Genomic DNA, 21,523 nt, shown 5'->3' with positions numbered 1-21,523 from the left:
AGACTAACAGTGCCCCGAGCAGACTGTAGGGAACTGCCATGAATCCCTTCATTTATCAATATTAAATGCTCGGCCCATGCTTAGCTTCACGTGAAGTGCTAGAGATATGGAGTTGCGTGCAGTGGTCTGGTGAACTATACGCTGATTCCCCCTCCTTGGTGCAGGAAGGTGTTTCCATATGAAATTCCCAGAGGAGCTATAAACGGAGAAGGTTCTTGTGTGAGGGAAGGGGACTGTTGGCCGACAATACAGTGAGGTGTGAGACAGGAGCCACAGTCGTTAGAGCTTCAACCCCAAACTCAGTTTTCTGTACCAACGCCCTGGCCTGGATGACACCTTGACAGCAAATGTGTTTGTTACAGGACAGCTGCATTGGAAAGGGCCTTGAGACTTCCCAGGCTGCACGTTTCTTTAAGCACACCACAACTCTACAGTACATTGTTAGCTTGAGAAGCACTCTTGTCTCCATTTTTTTCCTGATGTCCAGTGCAAAAATTGCACTTGAGTATCAAAGTACTACCATATGGTACATGACCTAATTTCAGCTTTAATGTCAAGCTGTATAAAATATTTACTGAAAGCAAGTGATGAGAATGTTCTTATCTTAATATTAGACATTTCAAGTCTTAGCAGACTTTAGCTTCAACTTAGGAGAAACCGGTATGGATGTGGGTATAAAAACCTTGATGCTCAAACATCAAGGTAATTCCATGTCTAGATGGTCGCACAGGAGAATCGGGTGCTCTGAAAGTGAAGGTGTGGGGTGCTCACTGCAGCCACAGGGAAAGAACTGAGAGGCAAATAAATGCTTAGCCACGGAAATGGTTAGGCTGTGGCTCAGGACTATGAGGGAAGTATTAGTATGTCAGGTATTATGTGTGTATAGAATCATCAAAGGGATGGAAATATTCGGCTTCTAGCAAGTCCTTTCAACAGGCTTATGCTGTGTACATGCTGGTTTTCACACATGCATAAAAGTATTTTTTGAATCAAATATGTGTGTATGTATGTGAATATATATGTGTGTGTTTGTGTATGTGTTCATATGTATGTATGTGTGTGTGTAAGAAGAAGCACATACCAGGATGCTAATAGTAACAGTCTGAAAGATGGGGTACAGGTGTTTTTCTTCAGACTTTATGTACTGTTAAGCAGAAAAAATCTGAATATATGTGCATGAAATATTATATATGTGTGTCCCGAGTTTTTAGCACTGTAATGAAGTGGCCATAAGGTCTCCTTCACGGGCTCATCATCCCTTTAAAGGTCACAGGAGTGAGGGAACCAGTGAAGCCACCCAGTCTTGGAGAAAGATTTCCAGAAACCACCATGAGGTTGGCCGCTAGGGGGCATGTTGCCCACCAGGCAAGGGCTTATACACTAGGATTACTGTGTAGAGCTATGTAAAGCAGCCAGCAAGAGATTGCTCTGCATTTAAATAGTTAGAAACTAGCAAGGCTAATCAGGGTCTGGTTGTCTGGGGATACCTCAAGAAGTAAAGCATAAGTAAGCACATTGTCACTTTTGTTTTCCAGATATTTTATCCAGAAACAACAGATGTCTACGATCGGAAAAACATACCACGGATGATATATTGCATTCATGCACTAAGGTGGGAAAAATGCAAACAGAGTAAAGCTTCAGTTTCCATTTAAAAGAGGCAAAGTGACTTTAATCTCGAGAACTTTAAAAATTAGGCTCAGTTTTGAATTTGTTGGTACAGAATTTAAAATAATTGTTACATAAAGCTATCATTGAACTTAAAAACACTACTGAAGTTTTTTTTTTAATATTATTAAAAATATAAAACAAAAGAATGAATAAAAGACCTAAGTCAGGAGAGAGTTAAAACTGAAACCTTGAAGACCCAACAGTAATGTCCTGCGGATGTATGCAGATGTCACTAAAACATGTCAGTGAACAGATCCCATAGTCATAATCGTCGTGATTGCTCTAATGACTCATTAAATCATTGATTATCCAGGTCATACCATCAATAAGAAATGTAACACAAACATGATTTTTTTCAACTTTCTGCTCAATAGAATTTACACTCTAAAGACTAAAGAGGAAACACAGAAGTTGCGTTTAAATTCGATCAAGATATGCTTAACGTTTTAAAACAATGTTTTTGATCATTTTTGAAATCTTGAAACTCTGCTAATTCACAGATTGATTGATTTATTTATTTTTAAATGGGTCTGGGGAAACTGAAAACTGGGAATTTCCGATGGCAGCGAGAGCCACTGTGAAACTCCAGCTGTGGCTATTGTCTTGTGCACTCAGGTGAAGCTTGCGAGATGTCATGTGTAATGAAGTTTTAAATTCCTTTAAACATCTGCCTTGTGTTTATATCACTGGAAGTCATTTTCCTGGCAGAACCCTCTGTCTTGGGGTTTATATTAACTTCTTCCTGGCTTTTTTTTTCTTTTTTCTTTTGCAAAGGAAAAAAGTATTTATAATAATTCATTACAAAAGCTAGTCTCCTAGAGAAGACTTTGATTATGTCATAGGATTCAGCCCCCACCCACCCCACCCCGAAGCCAGCTTTCTTTTTCTTTTTTGAGCTGGCTTTGGACTGTGACAGGTGGTAAGATATAGGCCAAATGGCAGGCTCCTTGTTTTTCCTGTTTTCTTTTTGTTTGTTTGTTTGTTTCAATGTGTGCACACACACTTTTGGATACACATGTGACATTGCACACATTGGAAGCACAGAACGATCTGGAGGAATTGCGGGTCTCCTTCTACCACACAGGTGCCAAAGACCAAACTCCAATTCTGGGGCTCAGTGCCTGCGAGGCCATCTTGCACCCTCTTTTTCTTTGTCTTTATTTTTTTTTTAATTTAGTTTGTTTATTTGGAGACAGGGTCATACTGTGCATCTTAGGCTGGCCTCAAACACTCCATCCTCCTGCCTCAACCTCCCTAAGTACAGGAGCTATAGACAAACCATCAGGCCAGGCTTGCTTGCTTTTCCCTCCCTTCCTTCCGTCTTCCCTCCCTCCTTCCCTCCCTCCTTTCCTTCCTTTCTTTTTTCTTGTGTGCATGCACACAACAGGAGATTCCCTGCTCCACCACATTTAGCAGAAAGGACACCTTATTTTATTTATTCATTTTTAGACATCCTAGGTTATTACAAGAAAAAAGAAAGGAAGGAAAGGAGGGAAGTAGCCTAAGGTTCAGTATACCAATAAGGTTTTGGGAGGGTGGCAGGGGGCTGTTTTGTTTTATGGGACAGGGTTTCATGATGTGACCTTGCCTAGCCTAGAACTCACTCTGCAGACCAGACTGACTTGAATTCACAGAGATCTACCTGCCTCTGCCTCCTGAGTGCTGCAATTAAAGGCAAGTACTATCCCTCCCTGGCCCAATAGGTTTTTTGTTGTTGTTGTTGTTGTTGTTGTTGTTGTTGTTTAAACTCCATGTGTGTTTCTTTTGAGGTATACTTTCAAATGTGTTACTCCGTGTTCCTCAGAGAATTCTTGTCAAAGCTAGGGGCAATCCCTTATTGCTGTGAGTTAGTACTGGTTTTGTGTCCTGCTAATCCAGTCATTGCTAAATCCAAATATCACAACAGTGCTCTCCAGATCCATACCATGCTCCCAGGGGCAACATGTGTGTATTTAAATTGATTTTTTGAAGTGGACACACACATGTGCCGTGTATTCTGCAGCTCACAAAGAGCTAGTGTGTTAAGTTCCATTAGGGTGAAATCTTTGCTCCTAAGGAGCTATGTAGAAGGGGATAGGGGCTCACAAATGTACATTTACCATAGTATAAATAATGGCTTGATCAGCTTACAAACATCGGGCCATATCTCCTTTATTGTCGCCATGTGTGTACTGATGCTGGTGTCATGGTTCTGGGTCTTTATCAATTACTCTCCCTGGATGTCTCCATGCTGTGTCATGCATGTCACACATCTGACCACATTCTTCCATGGATGATGACCCTCTTTGGCTTTTCTCTGTCCTCATGTGTTATGTGCCAGCCTCTCGAGAAGGAACTAAGAAATCCCAAGGGTGTCAGGGCTTTTCCACACAGCTCTCTCCCAGGAGGAGGGTATTCTGTGTTGCTGGGTAAGACACATTCACATTCGGAAGGAAGCTGGGGAGCAGCTTTAAGGAACCCCTGGATGATTGCAGTTTGCTCCCTTTGCAGTTAGGAGTGGTATGTTTCCCTGGCTGCATCTGCCATAGCATGGCTGGAGTGAAGAGTTGTCGTTACCTGGTAGAGAATTGGGCAGGTCAGAGGTTTTGATGATAGCTCGGGAGCTAGAAGGGAATGTCACTCCAGACTCCTCCTGCCCCAGCCTGTGGGCTGGTTCATCTACAAATTTAGCTTTGACCCTGACCAAACTTGCATGGAGTCTGATGTGGGACTAACAGCCAACCCTCCTGAGTACCTGACCTTGCTCTCTTCCCTCTCCAGGCCCCTTACTTTTTTGTCTAGTACCTATCCCAGCCTTACTGCCTGTCACTCATGACCCAGCTTAGTTTGGCATTTTCAAACTTGATCTAATTGAGAGAGGCTTGACTTCTTGGTGGGTGGCCTCCTCTTTTTCCAAGGAAATATTTATTCTTTTTTCCTAATTAAAAAAAAAAGTAGAATATTCTCTTTGTGAGGGGGAATAAAACTGGGAAACATAGAAAGAATATTTCAGGAAAAGCTGAACCAGTCACTATCACAAAATCATGCAAAAAACACTGTTACTGTTTTGGTGACTTTGGACATGGGATCTTTATGGGGCATGTTTTTCCTTTGTGGCTTCTTTTGGAATGTTCTAAAGCCTGTGCAACAAAAAGAAACCTGTTCAGGAAGCCCAGCTGAGTTACTACACCTTTTTTTTAAAAAATGTCTGGAGGCCATCTTACATACATAGAGAAACACTGTGTGAGTTGTCTGACGCTCTGTTTATAAAGACAAGTGACATCCAGCAACTGTTAAATGTTTAAACTGCTATAAAATTGAACATGTTGAAATGATTTGAACCCTAATGTGGCTGTTAAAACAATACAGTTTCCTTCATATACCTTCACAGCAGATGGAATGTCCAAGATTATGCATGCCCCACTAAAACCTCTTGGGAAAGATCCAGAACAGTTTTGCTCTTGCTTTCATTACTTACACACTAATGTGACCTGCCCTAGCATAAGTAACACCTATCCTGAGGGCAACATGATTGTTTAATGTCACCAGAAATAAAAGGGTACCCCTTTAAGTCTAGTTTTTGATCTGTTCCTTGTTGAACATGACCTTACTTTGGGCTCTTGTCTCCAGATAAGTCAGAACCTGCCCACCAGCATCGAGTTAAGCTTTACTTGTTTCCATAACTCAGCACTGTTTTCATGTCTAGGTCTGGCTTTCAGGTAGATTATTCTTTACTGTCTCCCCCTCTCCATTATACTAAGTAACTCATTCCCTAAGTATCACTTGGCTGGTGTTGTACAACACATTGTCCTGTCAAGGTAATGCATTAGCTTGGCCTGTTAACATTATTAGAAGCGTATGTATGTCTTTTTCATTTTCTTCTTAAAATTATAGCTGGAATTTCTAGAGGTTTCCATCTCCTAGGAGACAAGGGAGGGGCAACTCAATGCTCTTCAGGTTGTTGCTAATTTATCACCTCAGATCAGGTTCCCCTTTCCTCCTGTCATTTCTGTCATGACCTGTGTTCTGCAATCCTTCCTTACCTTGGGACACTTCCTTTGCTTTGAGGAGACTTTTTGGCTAATTCAGAGTTCCAGGTCTTTATTATTTCCTATAGCATGTGTAGTATAAAAACAAGTACTTACCTATGTTCCCCAAGCAGATAAAGAACAAAGTGCCTATATCTCAATAACCCCCCCCTTTGAAAAAGTGAAACAAAGAATTGTTCATGGACTGCTTATCTCTAACAACTTCCCTTTCGTGCATTATGTTATACTCTGTTGATCATTTTGAACTCCTGGCGTTTAAAGACTGCACCAAGGTGATTGTTTTCCTGTTTGTCCATAACATGTTCCCTCTGTATTGCTTAGGCTGGACTTGAACTCACAACCCTCCTACCTCAGCCTCCTGAGTACTGGGATTACAAGTGTGGGCCACCCTGCCCGTCTAATACCTTCTGCACGGAATAGATTGAGTTCGGGTAGTCAGAGCTCTGTCTTTGCCCTGGTAGTTCCCTATAGCCTTGCAGGCTCTTTGCCCTTGTAGCACCGCCCTTAACATTGTTTGAAAATCCTTGTATTGTGCACATAATCAGAGGTGTTCTTGTTCTGTTCTCATCATTACTACTTTAAGATATGGAATCAACTACTGCTTAAGGAATTCCTTCAAAGTCACTTATTATTGTTTTAGTTTAGCATTGTAAGCGTGTGGGATGCTGCTTTTCTTTCTCTATCCTTCATTGCTGCAAGCTGGAAACATGAGCGTCTCCCCTAAGGGTAAGCCGTATTGCACATGCTCAACCTTCTATAGTTGTGTTTGGCTGTCTGGTTTTCAATGCATACATGGCATGCAGAAAGCCTTGCATCTGTGAGGAAGGTGGTAGCAGATGCACTTCTGATTGACCAGGTGTTCTAAATTTTCTGACAGCTTTATAGAGGGCTTCTTTCTCTAGTTCTCCCTCGGTGGCTTCCTGACCTACCAGTGGAGATATTGGACATGTTGCCCAGACATTAATGTATAACCCTCATGGACTTAGCACTCCCTTCTCTTAAAGATCTCTTTCTCCCAAAGAAACTGATTTGCTGAATGTTCCTCTAAATTACCAGACTGATTGTAATGCTTGCAGTGCACTTTTGGGTTTACAAGAAAGCTCTCTAGAGATAGATCGTTGACCTAAGAGGTAGACTCTAATCCTTGGGTCTTGGGAGGGACCGATAGAGATGGCAATATTGGAGATTAAGGTGAGAAAGGCATTTTCTCCTTCCTGTAGCTTTCAAGCTCCTTCTTGTTTAAAATTCTCCACTTGGTCTGAATGGCATGCTCCACTTGCTCCCCTCCCCCATCTGAATTACTAGATGGCTTTGACTGTCTCACAAAAAGCTAAACTCTTTGGGCCTGAGAACCACCTCCTGAAATCTACCGCAGAAAGTTGCCCTACTGGCTGCTGTTTAAAGTCCCTTGGAGTGTTCTTAACGTTTCAGAAAGTTTACCTGACCTAATTTGCATATGGAAAGACTGCCTCTGGATTCCTTTGCTTTGAACTGAAGTGTAAAAAAATGAGTGCTCAGGAGGTAGAGGCAGGCAGATCTGTGTGAGTTTGAGGCCAGCCTGGTCTACAGAGCTAGTTCCTGGACAGCCAGGGCTACACAAAGAAACCCTGTCTTGGGAAAGAAAAAGAAAAACAACAACAACAACAATAAAAATTAAACAGTGCTCCAGCCTTGTCCTTCAGCCCAGGCCTCTGCGCTGTTCTGTTTGAAACACTGAGTGGGGAGAATCCTGGAGCTTGAGAACTGGGGGTGGGGGGGCCCTTGGAAGTTATTACACCCTGGCCATTCACCCCACTGAAAGCTCGATTCCATGCCTTGCTCGGACCACACACCCAGCCCTTGCCCATTCTAGGTCTCCCTAGTTTTCTGTGAGGTTTTGATTTACAAATGGATGTTATACTTGGTACAGCCCTAAAAAGCCAGTTGCTATGATAGGATGCAGAAACTCAGAAGTGGACTCAGGTTCATTCTGCCCTTTAAGTTGGTGTTTCAATACCACAGAATCCTTAATGTATTTATTAAATCTAATAATAATTTTTAAAACTAATAGTATTTTTTTGCATTTTCACTTCTTAGATTTCAGCTGATATTATTTATGCAACTAGTACCTTTTGGACTAGTGAGAGTTAGTTACCTCCAAGTCACCCCTCCGTTACAGGCCTACCTCAGCAATACAGGTGTAGTCTACCTTTTCCTGGGGTAAGAGGCTTCCTACTCTACATATGGTGCTTTCTTAGACACTGGGCAGTGCTGGTAACATTAATGCCCAGGCTTCCTCTGGAATGCTATGCTAGATATTAGTCAGTAAAAGATGCATAGTAAGTTCAGTGTGGTGAGCTAGCTGCAAACAGCATTTGTTATGTTCAAATGATTTGTTTTTATACAATTAAGTCTCGATTGCCTATGAATACCAGCTATGAGATGGCCTCCCTGGACTTTAAATGCTTGGGAGAGAACACTTTTCCATGAATGGTCCTTTTCAGCATGAGGATGATGGATAAATACAGATAGACATTTGTCCCTTGTACTCATCTGCTGGGAAGCGTCTGTCACTCAGACATTGAGTAGAAAACTCCCACCCTGGAAGAAGTGATCTTTTTAAGACTAACATGAAGTCTCAATGCCAGAGATGACACATGTTGAATGCTGAAGCTAAATAGAATATATTCAGTTCTTTGGAAATGGAGTTTGAGAGGCCCTGTGCTAGTGAGTCTTCTACCTAGTCTGTCATACCACTAGGAGAAATTCAGATTTACATGTAAAAGCCGATTTTCCCACTCTGCGAGCTCATTTTCCAGCACCACCGTGTGGTGACCCATGGTTAATCAGGATAGACAGATGCAGAGGTTTAGAGCAAGGAGGGAGTCAGCTTGGATGGGACGAGCCTCTAGCTCTGTTTCAGGAGACCATTCAGTACCCAAAGCAGCTAAAGGCTAGGAGAGAGACAGGGACACAAAGCACGGTGGCACACACCTGTATTCCAAGCACTTGGGAGACTGAACCTGAAGGGTTATGAGTTAAAGACCAACCTGGGTCATGCTGGAAGAGCCACTGCCACCAAGAAAGACAGAGAGGTATCAGTGAGAGGAGACACTAACATCTACCTCTGCTGGTTCCCTCGCTCCCCACAGAGTCCACAAGACCCACACACTGACATTAGCCCTGTACTGGTTGGTTTCTGTGTGTCAGTTTGCACAAGCTGCAGTCATCAGAGAGGAAGGAGTCTCAGTTGAGGAAATGCCAGCATGAGATCCAGCTGCAGGGCATTTTCTCAATTAGTGATCAAGGAGGGAGGGCCCAGCCCATGTGGTGCCATCCCTTGGCTGCTGGGCCTGGGTTCTGTAAGAATGTGGGCTGAACTTGTGGAGGGAGGTGGGAGACAGAAATCGGTGATCTGAATGAAACTGAAGTGGCAGCCATGTCTCAGCTAGTCTTACCCCCCCCCCCCCTTGTTCTCAGCCCTTCTTCGTCTGGTTCTGGAGGTAACCTGGCTGTACCCACCTGGGTAGGTGGCGACTTTCTTTATTTTAACCATCAATTTTTCATTTTTAGCTGTTACATAAGTAATTATTTTGTGAAAATTAAAGTCAAAGAAATCAATTTCAGTGCAAGCTACTTACATTGACTAATCATATATTTAAGAACTTACTGCCTTTGAGAAAACTTCATCTTGAATCTCTTACTTGAAATCTAATTGGATCTTACAAACTGCTGAGATCCATCTAACATCAACATTGGGAGTATTCATATTAAAATGTTCAAGTCATCAAGAGTACTCTCAGACCATTCCCCATGTATATTATTGTAAGGAGTGTGGGTTTTTCCGCCCGCCGCCACGCCAGCCCCAAATAATACACAGAGACTCTGTATTTGATACAATGCTGTTGGCCAGGTACTTGTTTCTTATCGGCTAGCTCTGTCTTAAGTATTAACCCATTTCTGCGTATTTCCACGTGGTCTCCTTACCGGGGAGTGAGGCAAGCGTCTGGTCTCCCCGGTCTCTCCATGCTGACTCCTCCTTCCTACTTCCTCTTCCTCCTTGTCTCCTAGTCCCTCCTATCTTGCTTTCCTATTGGCCAACAATGCTTTATTTATTAAACCAGTATGAAAAACATATACAGAATGATATCTCCCATCATATTATTATTTAATTTCTTATGTCTGGTTAAAGTTTCATGGATTTTTAACCTACCAAATGAATGAGAAAGTGAGCCCAGGGCCTTTTTCGATGATTCCCTGGATTGACCTTGGGTTTGGAGAGGTTTGTGGGAATGTGCAACCTGTGACTATAATTGAGTAGAGCAATCACATAATCACATCTCTGATAGAATTTAGCTGCTAGCTCTCTAGCCCTTTGTCAGGCTATGGGTAGATTGATGGGTGGCATCATTAATTGCCTGGGAGATTTATTTTAAGCATTTGCAATGTAGTCTCTCTCTTCTACTTAGTAATATGTGTATCCATACCACAGTTTTACTGGTCTAATGGTTCAGAAAAAGGAAACAAATATTTAGATGAATATAAAAAAAAGAAAACTCCAACTTAAACTGCCCTTTCAGCCAAATGAGAATCAGTTAAGGGTAGAAATTTTATTTATTGTCTACTATTTCACACTAGCTGTCTTTTTATTTTATTTTATTTTAATTTTAATCTTTATTTTAATTTTTTGTATGTGAGTGTTGTCTCCATATGTCTGTGGGCCAGAAGAGGACATCGTACCCCTTAGGATGGGAGTTACAGGTTGTGAACTGACAGACAAGTGGGTACTGGGAACTGAACCTCCGCAAGAGCAGCCAGGGCTCTTATCCACTGAGCCATCTTTCCAGCCCACTGGCTGTGTGTTTATTCTTCCTATACACAGATGATGGAGGGGCATTGGTCACAGGGAAAGACTCCCCCCCACCACCACCACCATGAGCTGCAGAACACCACTGCCTGGAGTTCTGGTCATGCCCATCTGGGATGGATTGTGGTACCTGGGGAGGCACTTTAGGCTATGTGAGCTCTCGTGGACACTTCTTGATTGAAAGCATTCTTGAGCAGTGTGTACTCTGTAGAGCTGAAATAATAAGGGTTCTGATGGCTTCGTCTTTTGTCTTTCAGTTTGTATCTGTTTAAACTGGGGATTGCACCTCAGATCCAGGATCTGCTGGGGAAAGTGGACTTCACAGGTACTCCCCTTTGCCTTAATGTCCTCTGCAATGTAGTGACTAAGAAAACGTGCAGGTGCTTTCTTCTATCCATTGATGTCATTTGTCCCCTCCTTCCTCTATTCCCGTGGTTCTCAACTTTCCTAATGTTGCAACTCTTCAACACAATGCCTCATGTTGTAGTGATCCCAACCATAAAATTATTTCATTGCTACTCCATAATTTAATGTTGCTACTGTTATAAGTCACAGATATTTGATATGTGACCCCTGTGAAAGAGTCGTTCAACTCCCCAAAGGGGTCTCAACCCACAGGTGGACAATCACTGCTCTATACCAACAAGGGGGAACCTGCCATCTTGGCTTCCTTCCTGGGCTGTGGTAAAGTACCCCAACAATAGTAACCCAAGGGAAAGGGTTTATTTTGGCTCACATTACAAGGATCAGTCTACCATGGTGGTGATGTCAGGGCATCAGGAGCATGAAGAAGCTATATTATAGCCATAGTCAGAGATGAGATCTACAAATGCATACTGCTGCCCAGTATTTATAGTTGAGAACCCTGTCAGGATGGTACCCAGTGAGCTGATTTTCCCACAACTAAGGCCATCAAGAGCATTTGCCATAGGCAGATGCCCATCTCCCAGGTGACTCCAGAGTCCACCGCACTGACAACAAACACTAACCACCACACTGACCTATCTTGCTTGTACCTACCTGGATCCCCTCCCCCATGTTCATGGAGGGAAAGACTCAAGCAGAATGTCACTTCCCCCCCTTCACCTCTGGTGGCTTCCTTTGATTTTTTGTTTGTTTGTTTGTTTGTTTTTGTTTTTGTTTCCTTTTGTCCTTTCAGAGGAGGAAATCAGTAATATGAGGAAAGAACTGGAGAAGTATGGGATCCAGATGCCAGCCTTCAGCAAAATAGGTGGCATTCTGGCCAACGAGCTGTCTGTGGACGAAGCTGCACGTAAGTTGGCCTGGTATCCATGCTTGTCATTGGACTGCAATTACCCATATGTATTTGCTGATTACAATGGCATAAAACAGAATACTTAGGAATGCTTTAAGAACCCTAAAGGTTTTGCTTTTGTTTTGGGGGGGGGGGTCTTTGATGATGAAGATGTGGAGGAGGATTCTAGTTTAGTCACCCCCCAAAAGACCAGCTGCAACCAAATGAAGTGAATAACTTCAGGGTTTTATTGTCTTCATAACAAAATCAGCCTAGAGCTGGATCATTTAACCCTTTATCGTCTTATCACCTCCCAGTTCAGAACAGCCACATCTCTTACTAGGCAGCATTCTCTGTGATCTGCATTGCAGTTGGGCTCAACGAGCTCCAGCCTCAGCATGATCTCCTTTGCAGGCTTAACCTTTGGGGGGCAGAATAAGTTTAGTCTGCTCATGCAGCCCCTTTACTTCCTGTCTAATGCTGTTTCCCTGGGCAGAGATCCTTGTCCTTCTTGTCCTGTGTCACCTGACAAGGCTGGTGACTGCCACATTTCTTGTAGAAAATCTAGCAGGTTTCAGGAATGCTTGCCCTGTCTGCGGGAGCACTATCAATTCTGAGAGCCCTGGCATTTTTGTCCTTACTATTGGAATTATTTGAGGGTGTTTGAATACAGTCAAGTCATTGCTTTTGGGTTGTAACCATGCATCTGTGCGATGTGAATGTAGAGATTTCAGAAAACACATCTTCACACAACATAGCTTTACTTGCTGTGTCTTTGGATTTCAGTGGCTATGCTATGACTCTTTTAATGTTGCAAACTAAATTGCAGATTCTTAGAACCCACTTGTTTATGGCTGTATGGCCCTGAGTGGGAGTCAAGAGCTGACTCTGCCCTAGTGGATGGCATAGGCCCTGGTTCATCTCAGTGCCTAAATAAATAAATAGGGAGTACCACACAGACACTGTGATCAAGACCAGTGACGGGCAAGCTTGCAGAGAGATTGTTGGGTGCTGCATGATTTGTCCAAGGTCTCTTCTTATTTGTACTGTGCGTGTGTGTGTGTGTGTGTGTAAGCATATACACGTGAGTACATTGCATGTGTAAGTCAGTTTGTTCCTTGCGGCTATCCACTTTGTTTTAGAGACAGGGTCTTTCACTGGGACCTAAGACTAGATAATTTGGCTAGCACAGCTAGCCAGTTTAACCCCAGGGATCCACCTGTGTCCACCCCACCCTCCCCAGTGTTGGGATTACAAGCGCATGTCACCATGCCTGGATTCTTGTATAAATCCTGGGAATCAAGCAAGCAGTGACCAACTGAGCTGTCTCCTCACACCGAGGTCTCTTTTACTTAGGGGGAGCTAAATAAGGCAGTGAAAGTATTTGAGTCTATGGGTATCAGTGTTGTCAGTGTCTTTTGCTAATTAAAGAAAAAGCCTCCTTTCTCTTTACCTTTTAGTACATGCTGCAGTCATAGCTGTCAATGAAGCTATTGAAAAGGGAGTGGCCGAGCAGACCATCATAACACTGAGAAACCCAAATGCGGTTTTAACGCTCGTGGATGACAGCCTCTCACAGGAGTACCAGAAAGAACTCTGGGAAGCCAAAAAGAAAAAGGAGGAAAATGCAAAACTGAAGGTACTTAGTTGAAGTCTAAGTAACCCATGTTCTAGTGGATGTGGATAGGAGTTACTAATATGAAAAGCATTGATGTTGGCTGCAATGATTTGGAAGTCAACTGGCTATGGTTTCTCAGTTTGGGTGGGATGGAAGGGTTAGCCGACCCTACATGACATAATTAGGACTGAACGTTGTGTTAAAAACTTACTGTTTAACCCAAGAGGTATAGAGGCGGCAGCTTCAGAACATCTTTTTTTAGTATCACCTTTGGGCTCCATGCCAACTATGTAAATGTTTAGAGAAAACGTTTTCTTATGCTTCCCCACATTCTGCCAATACCAAACCCATCTTATTAGGAAATATCCCCTTCTAAAGAGAAAGCCTATTCCTGGTCCTAACCCTAACCCCACCTACTTTTGGATATAGTCTGTGTTGACACCTTCTTCCACATTGAAACTCCTACTCAGCACCAGCTTTAATCTCATTAATGTTCTGCCCTTGCCTGGCGGCTTTCAGCAGCCCCATCTCAGTGCCCCCTCCACCCCAAAAAGCTCTGCACGCCTGACTTGTATAAGGAAGTCTTGGCTGTAACAGCTCTTAGGTAGCGGTGACCTCCTGGAGTCTCTTCCTCCTTCCTCTTGCTCTTTCCAATCTTGCATTGACCTTTTTCTGTTCCTCCTCCACTGAGCCATACACTTGTTGAGGAAATCGGCTGGAAGCTCTACACCAGCTCCCTCCACATCATCCTCTCCACTCTTGCATATTTTGCATTCTGTGCTCTTAAAACCACTGCGGAATGACCATTTCCCCTTGTCCCTGTCACACTCGATCCATGCTCTGCCTCTACGGTTTGAGATGAGTGCCATCTTGTCTAGAATTTTTTATGACCCCTTCCCCCTGCTCCGAGCTAGATTCTGCTGCCTTTTCCTGCCAACATGTATACATTGTTTGCCTCCAAGTCCCACTCACTGACCTCCAGGGTTTTCCCAGGACCCCTGTAGAACCTCCCTCCTAGGTCTCTCTGCTTTCGTAACCCACCTCAGAAGCTGATGAGGTGGCGGGATTAGTGTTTAATTCAGATATTACCTCACCAAAAACCTGTCCTCATTCTCTTTTCCTACTTACATTAAGCACAGGGCCAGGTGTGATGCTGCACACATCTGATTGCAGCACTTAGAAGGCAGAGACAGGTTGATCTCTCTGAAGTCAAAGCCAGCTTGGTCAAAAAATCGAGTCCCAGGCCAGATAGGGCTACACAGTAAGACCCTGTCTCAAAACAAAGCAAGCAAGCAAACAAACAAACAAACAAAATTAACTACATGTGTTCCACTTGGTCTTTGGGATCCACTACAATGCACACACCATCTTTTGTCTAACACAATGAACAAGGCAAGCTGTGTGACTTTAAAAAAAAAAAAAACAGTGCTGCCTATGGCCCATTGCTTGTCCTGCACTTGACTACTCTGTTCCTCTTCCAGACTTCCCTCAGTTGTTACCATGGTTTAGACTTTTCTTTCCAATTGAGTTTGACTGTGATCTCCTCTCTGCATATTCATTATTTGTGGTTCTTAGTTTAGTAGATGGACTCAAACAGAATCTCCAGTACTTCACTGTTCTGGCTCTGTAAACGTCTCCACATTGAGTGACCCCTTCTACTGTTCTCTTATTAGAAATGCAGCCTTGTTCACACAATGGCAACGCCTCTTGTCCTCCTTTGTAGTTCTTTCTGGTTGTGCCTCCCCTGGAGCCCTGCACCGATGAGGTACCCCATAGATTCCATATCAATTACAAATGAAAAGGAGCAAGCTCCCTTGATCATTTATTTGAGTTTCCTGCTTTGGAAACATCGAACTGAAGCTCAGGGATCAGTGAAGATTTTGTTTTGCAGAACAGCTGTATTTCAGAGGAAGAGAGAGACGCGTATGAGGAGCTGCTGACACAGGCAGAAATCCAGACCAACATCAATACAGTCAATAGTAAGTGATGGATGGTGTGTCGAAATGAACACTTCTATAAGGTGTAAGCTTGCTTTGCCAGGATCTTGGCAAAACTCTCCCCTGGTAGCTTGCAAACCTGCCTTATGTAATAGGAAGTCTATCAACACTGCTCATCACTGTGATGCAACATCTGACAGCTTCCTGACGAGTGTCCTTCGCTGATACTGTTGCTGGTCCACACGCAGCATGTCAAAATGTCCGGAAACTTGTCCTATCCTGCCTTCCGCTTTCATCACAGCTGTGATGTGTCATTTTGCCTCTGTCTCTTGTAGGACTGACACTATTATTTAGCAAAAGATTACAACTTAATGACTGTGGTCCCTTGCTCTCGAGGGTGTGTTGGTGTTCTGCTGAAATCGTAAAAGTTATTACATTACCAGCACTTCTGTTCTTTATACATTCACAGGCTTGAGTATATAGTTCCAAGAAGTTTTTTTAACAGATTGTATAGCCATACTACAACTGAGTGAGACTTTTGGCAGGTGAAATAAAGTTACATGACAACAAATGTGGATCTGTGCTTCTGAGCCCGTGTGGGGTCACATAGTTCTGTTCCTCTCCACACCCTGTTCAACCGAGTGACTCTTCCAGTTCCCCTTCTGTCCTGTGGTAAAACACATTCACCAAATGCAGCGTAGGGGAGGGAGGGATTCATTTGACTCAAACAGGTCACAGTCGGCCACTGAGGGGAGTCAAAGCTGGAATCCAGAAGGAATTAGAAGCAGAACCATGGAGGAGTTCTGCTTGCCAGCTCAATTGCAGGCTTGCACTTAGAAAGCTCAGCTCGCTTTCTCATATAAGACAACCTGCCCCAAGGAAGGGTGTTGCCTACAGTGGGCTGGGCCCTCCCAGGTCAATAACAAACAATCAAGACAGTCCCCCATAGACATGCTCACGGGTCCCCTCTGACCTGGGCATTCCCTCAATTAAGAGTCCCTTCTCAGGTGACTCCAGGCTGTTTCAAGTTGATAGTTAAAGCTAACTGAACAGATGTAAAAAACCAGAAGAAAACTTAGGCAGTTAAAAATGAGCGAATATAAATTTAGATTCATCAATCTTTAGACTCTCCCTCCACCTAGTAAAAGCTATCTTTACTTGAACATCAGAAGAGGCAGTAAGGCATTCTATTTGATATATGCTCTCTCTAGAGTAATCTACATAGCCCATATCTCCCCCCAAACTCTTAATACATGAAAGACCACTGTACCCATTTAATGCATCATGTGAACTTCTGCTCAATTTTAAATCAGAGTTTCCACCAAACAGCACTGCTGATGCTGCCCTCCCTGTCACTGCCCAGATGTTCTGAGAGTGCTTCTTACTGCTTCACACACTCAAAGAAATACGCCCCTGCAGGTCTGGCTGAGCCCTGTTGGAGAGACTAGTCCTACAGGGATCAATGATACCAATGCAGATTAGTTCATGTTGGTGTCTGGCAGCTAACGTCTGAGCTCGAGATTTTACCTGAGAGCTCACTGTGGTGTTTACATCCACACCTTGCAATTTTGGGGTGCAAGCTCCTGTTGTTTTATGCTGTGGAACCTCAAACATGTGGGTAATGATATACAAATCCCGATTTCATGGCTTTCTTTCTTTCTGCTGTTTGTGAAGGCTGAGACTTCCATCATCCTGAACAGAAATGAATCACAGGAAGAAATTAATATTGCCAATGAGACAACATCTGATATCCGAGAGCTGTGAGATGAAATGGTCCCATAGCCTTTGAAATGCTTAGAACTAAGGCAGCTTTCTTTTTGTGTGTTTAACAAAATCCTCTATAAATAAATACCCAAATACCCAATGACCTAAGCTCCTGACCACAGAGTTAACTAATTGGCTATACTTTAAAGTACCAGGCAATGGGTGATTTGTCCCATCAGCACAAGCTGAAACTGATGAGGGTGCTACCATGTCTGGTGACTCAATTCTTCTGGAAGTTTCTCCTCTTCTTTTGGAAAATCCGGAGTCCGACAGAACTGAAAGTGTAGTCCATAGTGTGACAGTGAGCTACTGGTCCAACCTTAAAACCTTCCCAGCCTCGAGGGCTACTGTATTAATGCTGGGGTATTTACATTCATAGTAGCCAATTAGTGGCATTGGCAACAGCTTTGGAGGTTATGTTAGTGACCTCTTCCCAGAGACTTCAGTCGTGTGTGGACTGCAGTTATTTCCTTCAGGGTCTGTCATGTGCCTTCTAAGGTATACTCTATCAACACTAGGACAAGGGATTTTTTTTTTTTAATGCAGAGTGCAAAAAGAAGGAGGAGGAATGTTTGGGGGAGTTGAAAAACAGGGCAATAGGATTTTTTTAGAATTTAGATTTTATCTTAGATGTATGAATGTTTTTCCTGCATTCATATACGTGTGTGTTCTACATGGCATGCCTGGTGTCCACAGAGAGTCCCCCAGAGCTGGAGAGTTATGGTTGGTTGTTAAACCCCATATGAATGCTGGAAACCAAACCTTGACTCTCTGATAGAGCAGCAAAGGCTCTTAACCACTGAGCCATCATCTCTCCAGCCCCAGGGAAAAAATAGTTTTAAGGGCATTTTATGGACATAATTTTCTGGAATATATTTAGAAAAATATTTACTAACCAGCCATATATATCTACATTTAAAAAAAAAAAATTCTCAGAGGTGAAAAAAAAACCCTGCCAATGTAATCCCAGAGCTAGCTGGAAGGCTTTGGAATACTAACAAACAGGACACATCATAATCACTTGCCTTCCTTTTTTGAATTCTTTTCTTTGTCAAGTGAGTTCTAAGGATAAAAAGAAATGTTTGGGCTCTATAGATCTTCTATGCTAAGTGTATGATTTTTTGGGGGGTGGGGGGGGATGACCTGAAGAATTCCATTACTCATGCTCCCTGCTATTGAGTGACATTTCTTGGTGGAAAGGTCCAGGGAGGCTCCTTGGGAGATAAATTGCCATCCTGTCAAAAGGGATTAGAATAATTTTAGCTGTTGTGTAGCCATGCCATTAGGCAGACAGATGAGTGTGTGTGTCTGTTTTTCCTGGTATCCAGATGCTTTCCTCAGAAGGTGAATCTTGCAGGCTCTGAATGGCTTTCTCTCGCCTGGGGACAGAGCATCTTTCATCCCCCTTCTTGGAGCAGCACTTGGGCTTCTGTGTTCTGAAAAGTCTGCTGACTCCATCCTTCCATGCATGTACTGAAGCTCTTTGTAACCTGAATGTTACAGCTGATGGAGAGGTTGGGCATTTAGAGTTGTTTCAGAGAGTACAACAGCAGGGTACCACGTTCTGCTGTGGGCTTCCCATGTGCTGGTCCACTGGGAGGGTGCAGCATCGGGACAGGGCTTGCCCCCTGGTCTTCATGTAACTTAGAGATTTCCTTGATGAAACAGTACTAACATACAGAGGATAAACATACAGAACACTATGTTCCAGCTTTACTTACAAATGAGATTCACAAGATGGGAAATCCTCAGGACACCAGTGAGGTAGAAAAAAAAAAAAAAAAACCAGTCCTGAAAGAAAAGCTTTGGGGGTTCAAAGAGATGGCCCAGTGGGTAAAATACTTGCTGTGCAAGTGTAAAGACTTGAGTTCAAATCCCCAGAGCCCTTGTGTTAAAGCTGGATGAAGTAGCATCTGTCTGCAGCCCCACTGCTCCTATAGTGAGGTAAGAGGCAGAAAGATGAATCCCCCAGAAGCTCTTGGGCCAGCTAGCCAGGAATACAGGGCAGCAAACAACAAAACAGAGGCACTTTCTCCATCACGATGAAGGGTGAAGACTGACACCTGAGGTTGTCCTCTGAGTTCCACAGTGCCCACACACTGGCACACTTGCACGCAACGCAAAGGCTTTTGCGAGGACCTCATACTAGCAGAACTGGTACAGAACTCGAGGTCCATGGGTGCTGTAGTTGTTTTTGGAGCTAGCTCACAGGCGTTCGAGTGACTGGAATCACTGAGCTGACTTCACAAGCTTTGCCCACAAGCTCTACCCATAGCTTTCCAGAAGTTGTAGAAAGTGATGGCTTCCGTTAGAACCTTGGGAAGGAGGACTGGCTGGGCAGGCCAGCGTGGGAAAGCACACATTCTCACTTAGTACCCTCACTCACTACCTTGAAGGGCTGGCTGCTGTGGATGACATCAATGCTGTCCTCCGGGAAGGTGACCCTGAGAACACGCTGCTTGCACTGAAGAAACCAGAAGCCCAGCTGCCAGCTGTGTATCCCTTTGCCGCTGCTATGTACCAGAACGAGCTCTTCAACCTCCAGAAACAGAACACCTCGGTGAGGCACAGCTGTGTGCACATTCATACCGCGTCCTAGGGAAAAGGGCAGCTGTTGAGAGAAGGGGAAGGCAGGGTAGGCGTGCATCGTCTCCAGCTGGTACACAGCCCACAGTCCCAGCCTCAGTAGGCCACCGATGACATTCCCGGGGTTCGTTCCCCTTTAACTCCTGCTTTTAGTGCAGAGGAGATGCTAAGGGCATAGTTAGGAAATCCAGGAGTAGTGTAGACAATACACAGAAGAACGGACTGTCACTATTTTCTCTGTGTATGTGTTTAAGAAACACAGCTCAGAGCTCTTTCTGCTATTGTGGGGACCTAAGGTCTGTTCTAAGCACCCACATCAGGCGGCTTATAATTGCCAAGAATTCCAGCCTCAGGGGGACGGACCCGATAGCTCTGTCCTCAAAAGGAAGGGCATTTGCAGTCACACGTTTACATACATACCGACACACAGATATAATTAAAAGAAATCTTAAAATAAAAAAAAAGAACGTTGAATAATTTTAACTGTATTGAAATACTCTTTAAATCAGCATTTCTAGAAATCTGCAACTAAGAACATTAGCAGCACGGCTTTGATTTAAACAGTCATTTCATATAAGTGATATATATGTCTTAGTTAGGGTTTCTCTTGCTGTCAGTTAAAATGAATAGCACCTCTGTAAAACTATGTCTGGATTAAAAACAAATGAATATAAGCCTGGCAGTAGTGGTGCACGCCTTTAATCCCAGTCAGGAGGCAGAGGCAAGCGAATCTCTGGGTTTGAAGCCAGTCTGGTCTAGAGAGTGAGTTCCATGACAACCAGGACTACACAGAGAAACCATGTCTCAAAAAAAGCAAGCATCAAACAACAATAACAAAAAAAGAAAGAAAGAAAGACCAACAAACAACAACAAACAAACACACACTCCCAAGTGAATGTAGCCTAAAGGGTTTGGGTTATAGGTTTATCTGTTTGTTTGTGTGTGTGTGTGTGTGTGTGAGAGAGAGAGAGAGAGAGAGAGAGAGAGAGAGAGAGAGAGAGAGAGAGAGAGAGAGAGAGAGAGAGCCCTCATGGAACCCTAAGGGTTGGATAGTTTGCAGCTGGAGCCACAGGCAGTTATGCCAGGCATGGATTCTGGGAACTGAACTCTGGTCCTCTGGAAGAGCAGTAAGAACTCTTAGCTGCCGAGCCATCTCTCCAGCCCCTGCGATGTAGGATTTGTTTATTTATTCTTGCTTATCAAGATGCCCCTCCCCTTCACACACATTTTCTACATAGAAATAATTACTTTGAGGTAGTTCTCATAGATTTGAAGTTGAAACACTCAAGTCACAGCCTAGCTCGGCAGTGGATGAGAGCCATCCATGCAGCAGCCCAGCACTTTATTCTCTTGTCCTTTGGTCAGACCTATTTGATATTTATGTAGTTCGCTGGAAGACGTAGAGAAAGTGCTTGAACAGGCTTCCGTAGGGCTATTGTAGCTTGCATTCAGTCTCACACCTTCATGTGGTGAATTTATAGTTCATGTGTGTCATTTAGATAAAGTGCTCTGTGGCTGCCACAGTTTCCTGTTTGCTGTAGAAAACACGGCAGTGTTTTATTACTCTGAAATTAGTTTGGTTTTAAATTTTTCTGAGGCAATCCAGGAAGCTATAATACATTTTAATATGATTATGACATTTTGCATATATAATATTCTAAATCACTTTTTAAAGGAATTATTTCTGATCTCTTCAGTATAATGAAAGAACTATCCTTTTTTGAAATTGACTAAAATGATATAAAATGATCACATGGAAGAAAATCTTGAAAGGAGAGGATGCTCTGGAAGCTAATTTGTTTTTACATAATCCAAATA

The 21,523-nt window shown here is 43.3% G+C and overlaps 1 protein-coding gene across 1 annotated transcript in view; it reads left to right on the top strand.

The window, feature by feature from the left end:
• The window catches only part of Iqgap2 (IQ motif containing GTPase activating protein 2), a 258,214-nt gene that overhangs the window by 142,977 nt on the left and 93,714 nt on the right, over positions 1-21,523 (top strand). The window contains exons 5-10 of the mRNA XM_051183006.1: positions 1,536-1,612; positions 10,803-10,870; positions 11,705-11,818; positions 13,261-13,439; positions 15,310-15,397; positions 19,516-19,679. Coding sequence (XP_051038963.1) covers positions 1,536-1,612; positions 10,803-10,870; positions 11,705-11,818; positions 13,261-13,439; positions 15,310-15,397; positions 19,516-19,679 — 690 coding nt within the window. The remainder of the gene's footprint in view (positions 1-1,535; positions 1,613-10,802; positions 10,871-11,704; positions 11,819-13,260; positions 13,440-15,309; positions 15,398-19,515; positions 19,680-21,523) is intronic.

This window comes from Phodopus roborovskii, unplaced genomic scaffold (genome assembly GCF_943737965.1).
Source record: "Phodopus roborovskii unplaced genomic scaffold, PHOROB, whole genome shotgun sequence".
Taxonomy (NCBI): Eukaryota; Metazoa; Chordata; class Mammalia; order Rodentia; family Cricetidae; genus Phodopus; species Phodopus roborovskii.
This window is presented reverse-complemented; position numbering and strand designations above follow the sequence as displayed.